Consider the following 13929-nt stretch of genomic DNA (forward strand, 5'->3'; position numbering starts at 1 on the left):
AGGTGCAGCGCCATGTACAAGATCGATGAAAGTCCGTGGACGGGCAAAAGTCTGACGACAGTTAATAGTCTGACGGTAAGCAGAAGCCCATAGTCGGGTAGAAGTACGGCCTTGGGCAGAAGACCGATGAATGCTCGTCGACGAGCAGAAGTCTGACGACGAGTAGAAGTCCGCTGATGAGCAGAAGTCTGACGACAGGGAGAAGTTCGACGTCGTGTAGAAGTACGGCCTCAGGCAGAAGACCGATGAAAGTTCGTCGACGGGCAGAAGTCCGACGACGAGTAGAAGTCCGCTGACGAGCAAAAGTTTGACGACAAGGAGAAGTCCGACGTCGTGTAGAAGTACGGCCTCAGGCAGAAGATCGATGAAAGTTCGTCGACGGGCAGAAGTCCGACGACGATTAAAAGTCCTCTGACGAGCAGAAGTTCAACGACAAGTAGAAGTCTGACGTCGTGTAGAAGTACGGCCTCGGGCAGAAGACCGATGAAAGTTCGTCGACGGGCAGGACGAGTAGAAGTCCGCTGACGAGCAGAAGTTCGATGATAAGAAGAAGTCCGACGTCGTGTAGAAGTACGGCCTCAGGCAGAAGACCGATAAAAGTTCGTCGACGGGCAGAAGTCAGACGACGAGTAAAAGTCTGCTGACGAGCAGAAGTTCGACGGCAAGGAGAAGTCCGACGTCGTGTAGAAGTACGGCCTCAGGCAGAAGACCGATGAAAGTTCGTCGACGGGCAGAAGTCCGACGACGAGTGGAAGTCCGCTAATGAACAGAAGTTCGATGACAAGGAGAAGTCCGACGTCGTGTAGAAGTACGGCCTCAGGCAGAAGATCGATGAAAGTTCGTCGACGGGCAGAAGTCCAACGACGAGTAGAAGTTCGCTAACGAATAGAAGTTCGACGACAAGGAGAAGTCCGACGTCGTGTAGAAGTACGTCCTCAGGCAGAAGACCGATGAAAGTTCCTCGACGGGCAGAAGTCCGATGACGAGTAAAAGTTCGCTGACGAGCAGAAGTTCGACGGCAAGGAGAAGTCCGACGTCGTGTAGAGGTACGGCCTCAGGCAGAAGACCAATGAAAGTTCGTCGACGTGCAGAAGTCCGACGACGAGTAAAAGTCCGCTGACGAGCAGAAGTTCGACGACAAGGAGAAGTCCGACGTCGTGTAGAAGTACGGTCTCAGGTAGAAGACCGATGAAAGTTCGTCGACGGGCAGAAGTCCGACGACGAGTAAACGTCCGCTGACGAGCAAAAGTTCGACGACAAGGAGAAGTCCGACGTCATGTAGAAGTACGGCCTCGGGCAGAAGACCGATGAAAGTTCGTCGACCGACAGAAGTCCGACGACGAGTGGAAGTCCACTGATGAGCAGAAGTTCGACGACAAGGAGAAGTCCGACGTCGTATAGAAGTACGACCTCGGGCAGAAGATCGATGAAAGTTCGTCGACGGGCAGAAGTCCAACGACGAGTGGAAGTCCGCTGACGAGCAGAAGTCTGACGGTAGGGAGAAGTCCGACATCGGGTAGAAGTACTGTCAGGCAAAAGATCGACGAAAGTCCATCGACAGACAGAAGTCCGACGAAGGGTATTAGTCCGACGACAGGAAGAATTCTGGCATCAGATATTAGTCCGTCGAAAGTCATTCTGGTGACGTTAACCAAGGATGTATAATTTATCCGAGGTTGTTTGTCAGAGCCTTTGCTCGATGATATTAACCGATATTGGATCCGCCAATGATGTAAGATCTATCCGAGGTTGTATGTCAGAGACTTTGCTTGACGTCGTTAACTTGTATGGAAGAGGTCGAGCGAATCCACCAAGGATGTAGGACCTTTCCGAGGTTGTATGTCGGAGTCTTTGTTCAATGACGTTAACCTGTGTGGAAGAGGCCGGGAGAATCCACCAAGGATGTAGGACCTTTCCGAGGTTGTATGTCGGAGCCTTTGCTCGACGATGTTAACCTGTATGGAAGAGTTCGAATCGGATCCCCCTGGGATCAATTTTGCCTTGATTGGGAGAGGGCGTATGCCACGTGTATCCCAAATCAAAAGTTAAGAAGGGTCTATCTTTAGACCATTACTACCTTTTTGAGGTTGAAATCAAGACCTTGCCCAAAGAGTAGAAGTCCAGTAAGGGACTATACATAATTTGAAATTTATCGGAAGCTTCCTTGCAATTTTAGGGAGTTTCCTTATATATCATCTTTGATATGAATGTTTTTGAGAAATCTTCTTGACTAAAATTGTAGTCAAGGCTGCCCCCCAGTCCGGATTTGATTCCAATAACATGGATGCATCAATAGCAGTTGAATAACCTTCTGAGGTTGGAGCAAAAATTACCCCCAGTCGGGAATCATTTTCCCAGAGACGGCGCCAAACTGTTGCGTCATTGAGTATTCACGGCAGTAGAGAAATATTTAGTTTAACGTCTTAGCATCGTACGAAGATCCAGCACACAAGCAGATAAGTGAGAGGGTGTAGCATTCATAAGAGACACCAGAGTTTTTTACGTGGAAAACCCCTGAAAGGGGGAAAAACCACGGGGCCTGGCCCAGTTTGAATGAATCCACTAATATTTGTAGTCGATTACAAATGAGGCCCTTCCTTGGGAGAAGGCCTTGGATTGATGTACCAAATGTACATCATATAGATTACATTATATGGTAGGAGTTACATATACTTGTTTGTTTGGTCGGAAGGACCATAGTCGGCAGGAGATCGGGGTCAGAAAGACCGTTGTCTGTTAATGGAGGTCGGAATGACCATAGTAGGCGACAGAGGTCGGGAAGACCGTTGCCGGCAGGAGATTGGGGTCTGAAAGACCGTTGTATGTTGATGGAGGTTCCTTCTCTTCTTCTCTTCTCTTCTTGCTTGGATCATTTCTTGTGAAGAATGAGGGCTCTATTTATAGATTTTCTGGAGTGGCATGGCCCGTAAATAGGCGTGAGATCAGGGGCGAATAGGGAGTGGTCAAATGGACGGCCGATATTGAATCCTACGATCGTGCACCATTCGTTGGTTATTTGAGGGCCTTACAGATGTCGGAATTTGGCGATCTTGGGTTCGTTGGATTCGTCTCGTCGAGCCGTTCATTTCGAGTATAAGCTCGTCCAAATCGGAGTCCGTTTGGTAACTCAAATTGCAGCTTGAACGTTCAAACAGTGCTTCGGGTCCATGATTCGGACCCATTTGGGCTCGGATCGAGTTGATCTTGGTGTCGTCGGGTTCGTATTTCCGAGACGCTCAATTTGACTATAAGCTCGCTGAAATCGGAGTTCGGGTGCTCCCAAAATTAATTTTTGAAGTTTCCAACTAGCTTTTGCCTCGAGATTCGTGCCCGATCAAGCTAATTTTTCGATGATGTATCACATATATTTAAAGCTTGCTGGATGGAAGAATGGGGAATTGGTGAAAAACTGGCTTCATATTACTTATGCACTTAATCTTAGGGTCGACTACATTACTCTTGCTTGTGTTTTGAAAGCAATATTCTTTCGACAGGAACTATTTTTTGGTTGGACGATGATGAAGCCTGCGTTGCGCTTCCTTTGGAAAGTCTAAGGGCAACCAAGGAAGTACCTCTTATGAAATCTAATTATTTTGAATTCTGAGTCCAACAAGATAGGGTTTCCTTATCTTTTTGCTTCATTGTTTTGTTTTTCGAGTTCTTTGTATTTCTTCTTAGCTTTTTTGGATTCTCTTACTCTTTCTTATATACTTTTTGTTTTATAATAAAATGGGCTGAGCCCTTAATTTAAAAAAAAAAAAATCCCGATTAGGTAGGGAACTCTCCGGATTTCGAACTTTTATTTTATCCAGTGAACGTACGCTCCTCTACGTTCGGATCTAGGCAAAAAAGCGCAATACCGAGTACCGAGTTGTACCGAGTTTTTTTAAAAAAAACTCGGTACTGCACTGTTTTGATCTAAAACAGAACACAGAGCTTACTTACTGGGTGTAATAAAAGTTCCCGGATTTCAGTGTCCAATCACTAACTTTTTTTTTTTTTTGGGGAATTTCCAATCACTAACTTAAAAGGCCACTCCGCGACTTACTAGCTTCATCTTCCTCGCCTGGTGCCCTTCTTCTTCTACCCGTCTTCTTCCATGGCCTTATCGGCGGCATACGCTTCAAACATTAACCTCTTAGCCTACAAACAATTCCACCGCGTCCGCTGGCATGATGTGACCGAAACCACACGCCGAATCTCCTCTCCCCGGGTTTCTCCTGCTATTGTCCTCAAGCCTCGCAAATTTCTCATCTTGTCACGCGCCACCGCCGGCGAAGGTGGCCCCGCCGAGTTTAACCCTGGTCCGTCCGCCACGTCCAAGGTAGCTACGTGCTATCTACCATATTTATTGATATTGTTTAGTTTAGGAGTGATGCATGACAAACTAGAGGTTTACTTGGCCATTCTGCCAAGCAGGGCAAGTTGCGATCTTCAATTTGGAATTCAAACTTAAATCTTAATAACTTAATAAATTAAATCAGATACATTGCTTAGAAGATTGAAAGTAAGCATGGGAGTAGATAATTTTGAAATAGATTTGACAAGCTCAAGCACATGACTACACTTTCATCTTTAAAAAAGTCTTCTCATTTCTTCAAATCCAATGTAAGACCCAAATCCAAAACTTTAAGACTGTCAATGGGATACAATATTTTCATTAATCATTGGATAATATCTCCTCCAATAAGAGCATCTCCAACCGAGAATTCCATTTTCACTCCAAAATGCTGTGAAACTGAAAAATGCTGTGATTCTTCTCTAATGGAACTCCATTTTGCGCGCTTCTGCGAATGTAACCGTCTTTCTCCTCTTTTGTGTGTTTCTTCGACAAATTCGGTTGAGACAGATAAATCGCGTAGGTGAGCAATGCAACGCCAATATTGGTGTCACACTGTTCACCCGCTAACAAATAGTGGAAGATTTGACGTTTGGCTGGAGCGACCGAACGACGCCATACGAATGTTTGACGTTCGGTTGGAGATGCTCTAAGGAGTTTTTCACAATAAAATGGGATAGCTTAATGAAAAAATAGACACATCTTGGTAATAAATAGACACATCTTGGTAATTGCTTGAATATTTTGATCACAAATAAAGTTTCAAATATTGTTGAAGGGAGGCTATGTTTATTGTCGTACATCTCATTAATCGCATGCCATAAAGAATTGTGAAATTTAAAACTCTTTGTCAACGTCTCACTCAAGCCTATCCAAGAAATAACCTACCAAGTTTGAATTGAATGGTGGAATTATTCTGTAATGAACAGCTATAACAATAGGTATCACATGAACTTTAATTGAGCTGGTGTGACTTTTAAATTGACAATATAATGCTTTTACTATTTTATACACAAATGATACTATTTCTTTTAAATTGACAAGACAAATGAATCTTAATTGAGCTGGTGTGACTTTTAAATTGACAATAATATGCTTTTACTATTTCTCACACAAGTGATATAATTTCCTCCTAAATTTGTCTCACGTTATCATGTTAAATCCTCATATATTTCCAGGATATTGAAGTGTCCAATAGCAATGGTAATTCTGGAGAAGGCTATATAGGACTGTTTGTTCAAATGCTTGGTCTAGATAATAACCCTGTAGACCGGGAACATGCAGTGGTGACACTTTGGAAATATTCAGACGGGGGAAAGAATTTTATGGATGTTATCATGAAGTTTCCAGGTTGTGTGAATCTCGTTCTCAGCCTTCTGAAATCAGATAGCCCTTCTACATGTGAAGCAGCAGCAGGCCTTTTGCGAAACATATCATCAGTTAAATTGTACAGAGATATTATAGCTGAAAGTGGTGTGATTGAAGAAATTGCATGGTTGCTTCATCAATCCTTTTTGTCTCTAGGGGTAAAGTTGAAAAGAAATTATTCCTTGAATGCCTAAATATGATATTGATTTGTTGACGGTGGGCATATGCAGGTGAAGGAGCAAAGTCTATGTACATTGTGGAATTTATCTATTGATGAGAAACCTAGGATTAAGATAGCGCGTGGTGATCTCTTACCACTCCTTATTAAGCTCCTTTATGATGAGGAAATCAAGGTAAAAGAGGCAGCGGCAGGTGTTTTATCAAATCTGTCTTTAAGCCCATGCAATCACTGCAACATGGTAGAACTTGGTGTAATCCCAAAGCTGGTGAGTCTCATTTATTTAATTTTGGCAAACAAATACTTTGGATATTGAGAATTGACCATTGAAACAAATTTATATAAATATTAAGGAGGCTGTTCGGGTGTTTGAAAAATGAATGCAGTGTAAAAGAAATGCAGTGTATTTGAAATTTTTTTGAGTTGTTTGGATGAATGTAAAATAAATATATGAATTATTATTATTATTTTTGGCTTGAAGTAAAATGAATGTAGTGTAAAGCATGACTGGTGGCGGATGGAGATGACAACTGTGGTTGGCAGTAGTGGCAGACGTTGGTGGCGGTCGACTGCGGCAGTGGCCGGCAGCGGTGGCTGGTGGCAGCAGTGGCCGATGGCATACAATAAAGTTTTAGTGTATTTAAAAATCGTCCAAATCGGAGGAATATCAAATACACAAAAAATGAACTAGGCTATGAATTACAAATACACAAAAAATGAACTCATGCATTTGAAATATTTTACACCTCTTTTTCTTCAAACCAAACACACTTTAATTCCTTTTAGGTTTGCACATCATAATGCAATGTTGTGCATATTTTTTTTCAGCCTTTGAAAAAAAAAAATGCATTGTTGTGCAACTGAGGGTTTAAGCATAGAAAATCTGCCAAATTAGATCAAGATCAAAGCAGATAAAAGGGATCATTGATTTCCATTTGTACATAGATCTATATGCGCTTACTCGAACGGCGTCAACCATTCAAAATTTTGTGCGGAGAATAAGTAGCAAGTTGCACTCATACATTGAATACACTTTTAATCCCATAGTAGTTTGACTCGCTCTCTTATTAATTTTTTAGAAAGGTGTGTTTTCATGTGTCATCATGAACCCAGGTTTCCCAAGAGTTTAGTATTTGATTTTGCTGTGTTGCAAGAAAATAGAAACATTTTGGCTTTTACTTTTTAAAACAAATGGTTTCTTTTGTGTTATGTTGGCACTAAGTATTGGTTAGTGGGTGGTGACCAGATGAGTACCTATCTCTAGGTTTTCGCAGTCATGGAGAACCCAATTAGTTCTATGATTTAGAATACAATTCCATATGAGATGTGACATATCGTTTTACTATTGAGAGTAAGTTCTATCAAATATTGATCACTAGAAGCCGAAGTATGTAGAATGAATGGTGGAAATAAAAAGATAGTATTTTCAATGGTTGAAGTTGCTTGTGCATATGGAAAAGATATTTAAACAAGTTGGAAGGAGGCTGAGAAGTCAGTCATAGGGTGGTATTGAGACCAAAATCGTTCTACAACTGGGGACAAATCAATAATAAAGGATGCAATGATGATTGATCAGAGATTTTTTGTGAGATATCCAATTAAATAATCCAGAGAGATCCTATTACTTAGGGGAGGATTCAATAGTTGAGAAGAGAGAGAACTTGGGAGGAGAGAGGGGACTTGATTAGAGAGGAGAGAGAATAGCTAGGAGGCTATCTTTGAACTTTCTTTCATCCTTTAATAATAATTCAAATAACAATAATTCAGCTCTTAAATGTAGAAATAAGATGTCATGATTGTTCGACAAATTTTACATTGGCTATTGATTACCTAATGCAACCCTCCACTTTTCTCATCCAGGGCTTGGGACCTGACGATGACATTGTTAAATATAGAAATATAATCACAAAAGAAAATAAAACTAATTTGAAAATGAATCTATTTTAATCTTGATAACTCCTAAAAATCTTCCGTTTATATTTAAATAAAGATAATCCTAACACTTAATAAAAGAAAACCAAATAAATATTTAAATAATCTAGATTACTAGAATCTTATGGAAACAATCTTCTTTAGATGTACAATATCCTTTTGGTTGATAGAAGTGTTCTTGTAAAGAGTTATGCAATCAATAGCCCTTTCTTGAAAGTTTGTTTTCTATGATAGGATGCGACAAAATTACTTCATATTACTGTAAATAAACCGAGCGTTTGATGAGCTACTTGTGACTCGGCTCAACAAGAGCTCGTTTATGTTCGTTTGATAAGGTAAACGAACAAACTTGAATACATTTAATAAATATTCTATAGGTAAATAAACAAACTTGAACAACCTCGTGTTCGGCTCATTTTTGTTCACCAACAATATGTTTTAGAGCTCGTGAACATGCTCGTTAAGATGCTTATCGATTATGTCTTATTTATTAAAAATAATTATTATATCTTATTTGACTGATAAGATAGTTAAATCTCATGTTATTTAACAATTTTTTAAAAAATTTATAACAATTTATTGTTTTTTAAACTCCTGCCCACCCTCTCTCTATATATTTCTCATCTTTTTCATTCTCCCGCACGCCTCTCTCTCTCATAAATTCCCGCCTGCTTTCTCTCTGTGCTAATTGGAGAGACAAAGATGTATATCAGGGTCAATTTTCCCCCGAAGCCTTCAATCATCAATTTTGATCGGATTGATCAAACCTAAAAGAGCAATTGCCCTCCCCAACCTTTCGAAAAAATGTCAAATTTAAAAATTATGCTAGCACGTACCACGATCGTATCATTGGCAGACTCGAAGATTAATTCCGAGGTTGATTCATCCCTCGATGTCTCCAACCGTTGAATTTTATCCGGCTGGGTAGGCTAGAAATGATGAGTGCCCTCCATCCCCTCGCGGGGATGAGACATCAGAAAGTTGTTGAAATTACCCTGAGAGATTGCTGAAATTATCTGAGGAGGCTACCAAAACTATGTTAAGAGGCTGCCGAACTTGCAATCTAAGAGCTTCGATTAAAATTCTAATTGATTAATAAGTAATGAATCTATTTTAATTTTTTCTATTTAATAATCAATTACATTTCTAATTTAAATCTTTAAATGAATTAACTTAATTAACTAATTAACCTAAAAACTCTATAATTAAAATTTAATTGATTAATTAATTAAAATCTAAATTAGTAATTAATTTAAAAGAATTAAAATTTAATAACAAATTAATTAAAATAAACTTGAGATATTAAATAATTTAACTAATTAAATAACTTAATTAACATTAACTAATAAAATTTAAAATTTAATTGTGACATAATTAATCAAAATATAATTTAAATTTCTAATTAATTAAAGTTAATCAAAATTTATTTAATTAAAATTAAATCTTTTATTAAATAAATAATTAATAAATTTTAAACCTTTTTAATTTAATTAATTCAAGTAAGCACTATTTTAAATTTAATTAATATTAGATTAAATATTAGGTAATTTTAAAATATTATTTAATATTTAACATTTAAAATCTTAAATTGACGGCGGATGGTAGTTATTTTAACTAAAATTTAACTTTAATTTCATTTAAATAATAACTAATTAATTATTAATATAATTAATTCAAGAATTAATAATAAGAATAGAAATATTGTTTGCGCTATACAATCTAAGTAACAATGCATAAACTAAGCGCGAACTCCTAAACTGAACTCAAAAATAAGATAATCCAACTTATGCAACGCTAACCTAGCTCACTTCTGGCAAACTACGACCTGGCAAAACTTAGCTCATGGCAAACATTGTGTTGTAAATACCACTCTCTTGGAACTGCTAGTACAATCCATGCAACAATAATAAGTCAGTGAATGGTGGAAATAAAGACTAGTTATTGAAAAAAGAGAATATTAGGTTTGGAACAAAACTAGTATCTGAAAAAGAAAAAGGCTAATCTGCAAAAGAACAAAATAATACTTGTAGACAAAGCTAGTGTAAGACAACTAATAAGCAAAGCTGCTACTGCGTGAAGTCTAAGTTATGTTTAAGCAAAAACCTAATAAGGTGTCGAAGGCAGTGAAAATCACAAAATCGAATATTGTTGCCCTGAAATATATGTTCTATTAATTTATATAATCATATGAATTAATTATATATTATATTATATCAATTTTTATGGTTCATATCTATTTAATTGAAAATTTGTATTAAATATAAAAATTTTTATATATTAATAAATATTTATATATAATATATTTTCCTCTAACCTAAGTTAATGCAACTTCTAATTGAGGGTCGTGAAGTCGACTTTAAAGTTTTAATGCATTAGGGGGAAATCCCTGGTAAAGTAAAGCTATCCTAAATCACATACTGGGCGTATTCAAGGAGCAGTAAGACATATATTAGAAAAAACTTTAAGTGAACACTCTAAACCCAAGAAACCAGGTATTCTGATGATTTATTTTTAGCGTTGACACCTGCAATATACCCAGAACGAGTCAATTCATGTCCCTATGGGCTTGATCATGCTTCGATCGACTGATCGTTTGCCGTTGAATGCAAATTAAACAAATTGGACTAAGTTTTATGCATTAATTTAATTTGATCAGAGTTGAGATCCACTCGTTTCGTGTATAGTGGGAGCGGGACGAGAGAAAAGGCCTATTCGGGCTCTTTAACTTGTGCGTCCAAATAGAGCAGAGAGTGAGAGAGGGAGAGGCGAGGGTAATTGTACGCAAGGGAGTGAAGCTAGAGAAAGCTCTTGCTGGCGTACACTTCGCGTGTGTGTCCAATCCGCGAGTAGAATCTGAGAGAGAGAGAGAGAGAGAGCGAAGCCTTGCATGTGCTTGTGTGGTGTGCGCGTGACCCGTCTGGCCCAAATACCCATCTTGATCACAAATTGATCTTCCATCTCAACATGAATCCAAACAGTTCAGAAAGGAAATCTAAATAGGGAGTTTCTTTCTTATAATCTCTTCTGCATGATACTTGGAGTCTAAAACCCAGGAGATTCATGATCTCATATCTTAGGGGCAAATCTAGGTTCGTGTTTGTTTGTTTTGAATATAAAACCCATATCATCCTCGCTTTTCCTTCATGGCATGTGCTTTGCAATCATCCAAAAATGGCTCCCAATATTTCATGCATAACTTTGTAACCTTAGGGTAAAAAAATCTGGGATCTTGATTGTTTGGTTGAAAACACATCAATAACAATCATCATCTCCCCTCATGCATGATGCTGTTGACTCTTAAGGCTCCAAGTGTTATGATAGCTGGGTTCTAGCATATATTATCGAGACTTTTTCAATGCTCTTCCCTCTCATGCATGATATGATTTGGAGCCAACCAGCTCATTAAATTCAGTTGCATGAATCTATTGACTTTAGGATCAAGATTTCAGGGTTCATTTTGCTTTTTTTGTTGAGACAACAAGAAGCACCATTTCTCCTCCTTTTATGTATGCTAATTTGAAAAACTTAAGTTCCAAGTAAATCATGGCATGAGTCATTGGGATCTTAGAACATTCTAAAAGTCCACCTATCTTTTTTGTTGAAACCCAAAATTAACAAAATAATTATCTTTCCTTAAGCATGATCTGGTATCTTGAAGTCTCAAGGTTTTTGATTTGCATGAACCTAAAATTATTACTGACTCTTAGGCAAAAGTTCTCTCTTTGGATGATAGGTGAGTCTCCAAACTTCAAACAACATATTGCAACAAGTCTTGAACTTGAACCCCATTCTAAGTTCTTAATCATTTTATGTGTTTGAACATGAAATCAACAAATAACATTATGTTTAAGCTTACGGGTCATCCCAGTTTTTCTTTCCCATATTCACACTTAACCAAATTAAATGAATGATATCTCTCTTTAATCATTAATGTTCAAATGAATATCCTCGATCTTGCAATCCCATAAATTGCATGTTGGTTTTCTTTTATACTCCGAGTTGTGGAAATACACATAACTCATTCTCCTAGCCAAAATTGAGAATGTATATCTTTCCTTTGGGAACAACAAATGTTCCTACTCGGACATTCATCGCAACACCACCAATTTGTATTTCCTCTTCCTTTCCTAAAGCAAAATTGTGGGAAATGTTTCCTAACTTTGCTAGCTTAAAAGTTATGGAAATCCTCCACCTCTGCTTGTTGCTTTCTAAACTACGTTAAAGTTTTTCAAACAAAGTATCAAGAAGTTTTGAGAGTTTGACAAGAGCATTGGCATTGAATTGTTCTGCAGGTTGGAGCAATCGGTAAAAAGGCTGCTTTGGCATCTAATTGGAGAAGATTTCTCATGATGATATCCTTTAATGAATCCTATTACAGATCTCCCATGACATATTGGGAGAAACATGGGTGGGAGATCGGGCCCCTGAGATAGAGAGATGGATTCATATTGGCAGAGACAGTGGGGATGGGATAGGAGAAGAGCGAAATATAGCGGAAGGTGATTTGCGCTTTTTCATTTACCTTCAAAAATAAAAAATACTACTATTATGGAAATTGGCACAAGGTACATGCAATTTATTTTACATTCATACCTGGATAACTCAAAAAATCCTATCACTAATTAAAATAAGATAATACTATAAATAAAATAACTGGGAAAAAAATCTTTAAAACATAATCAAATTATTGAATATCTTGAAATTCTTCTTGCGCTCATCATCGCATTAAAGGTTTGGTTTGAGGAGAAACTATACTTTGATCCATATATGTAGATTTGTTTCAATCACTTTTTACGACTGTTCCAATTTTATAATGGCTTTTTAAAAGTTAAATATTGGTTGTGGCGCTAGTTTTTCTTTTCATTGCATTCAACAAATTTTCTTTGGCTAATTTCTTCTTCGGGCAAATCTTTTCAAAAAGCGATTGCTGAGGGGTTGAAAAGTTATCAGAAAAATAGCAAAAACATGCATTCTAGAATTATCAAAGATGATTATACAGAGTTCTTATTTTGAGGAGGTTTAATAAGGTCTTTATGGTGTGCTGCCTACAAGTCTTTTGACCACATTCTCATTTTGGCCCTCTTTACCTGATGGGAACAAGTTAGAAAGCGACTTCACGCTCCTCAAGATATGGTGCTAACTGAATACTACTTGGGATTTAAAGTGTTCGTGAAAAGGACAATCAGCTTGAAGAGGCGGAAGATAAATGCATTGTTGGAAAGGTCTCCAGAGGCTATTTCTTGCACGAATTGGTGCTAACCGAGAAATGTGGCTAGATCAGAGTCTGAGTTCATCTTTTAACCAACATAATCATACCGTTTTGCCCTGGATAGATGTCGTTGCTCGCTAGTTTTGTTTCTTTGAGCTTGAAGATGTCTCACCAGCTATCAGAGCCTGCTTACTCCATTGCTGATGGATCTTAAGTGGCATCTGGGATTATTCATTCAAGGAGCTGGCAGCTTATAACGTCTGTTATGTTGCTTCTCATGATGATAAGGCTGTTTCAAGAGGCAGTGGGTTTAATGCCCTGATAGGGCTTAGCCTAAGGTTTTGTTTACCTTCAACTTTTGTTCTACCACGTCAACTCTTTTTTTAAGAGTTTTTGGTTAATCGTTGTTTTTTCTTCTTTTAAAACTCTCAAAGTTTTCTCATAATTGATTTTAAATTTTATTAAGTTTACTAAGTAACGGATTTTGGTTAGTTTATTTCAGTACTTGATGAATATTCTTTGTATTGATATTAAGTTTTCACGGGTAGAAAACATTTTTCATATTTTTACGTCTGGAGGAATCCTTACAGGTCTCTGTTGTACTATATTTCCCTGCAGTATGAAGTGCTCCAAATATTAAAGCAGAAGGCATTGTGCATCTTCTGTTTGACATAATTCAAGCGTAGGAAATCATCTGGAACATATTGGAACAGGTTCTCTTTGGTTCTTTGAAAGTAACTAATACACATTGTCTGCAGCACAAACTTATTTTAAGACTTCGTTTGGGATACTGTTTATAACTTATTAAAATAACTTTTATATAAAAAAATAATATTTTATACTAAAAAGTTACTTAGAGCAGATAAGCCGTCCCAAACAAACATTAGTATCTTCAATAAATGA

General features: G+C 37.8%; 1 protein-coding gene across 1 annotated transcript in view; it reads left to right on the top strand.

Annotated features, from left to right (window-relative positions):
- The first annotated feature begins 4016 nt into the window (after window positions 1-4016).
- LOC110095965 overlaps window positions 4017-13929 on the top strand; it is a 30588-nt gene continuing 20675 nt past the window's right edge. The window contains exons 1-3 of the mRNA XM_020821699.2: window positions 4017-4324; window positions 5518-5865; window positions 5938-6153. Coding sequence (XP_020677358.1) covers window positions 4100-4324; window positions 5518-5865; window positions 5938-6153 — 789 coding nt within the window. The 5' untranslated portion in view covers window positions 4017-4099. The remainder of the gene's footprint in view (window positions 4325-5517; window positions 5866-5937; window positions 6154-13929) is intronic.

Source organism: Dendrobium catenatum, unplaced genomic scaffold, assembly GCF_001605985.2.
Source record: "Dendrobium catenatum unplaced genomic scaffold, ASM160598v2 fragScaff_scaffold_1306, whole genome shotgun sequence".
Classification (NCBI taxonomy): Eukaryota; Viridiplantae; Streptophyta; class Magnoliopsida; order Asparagales; family Orchidaceae; genus Dendrobium; species Dendrobium catenatum.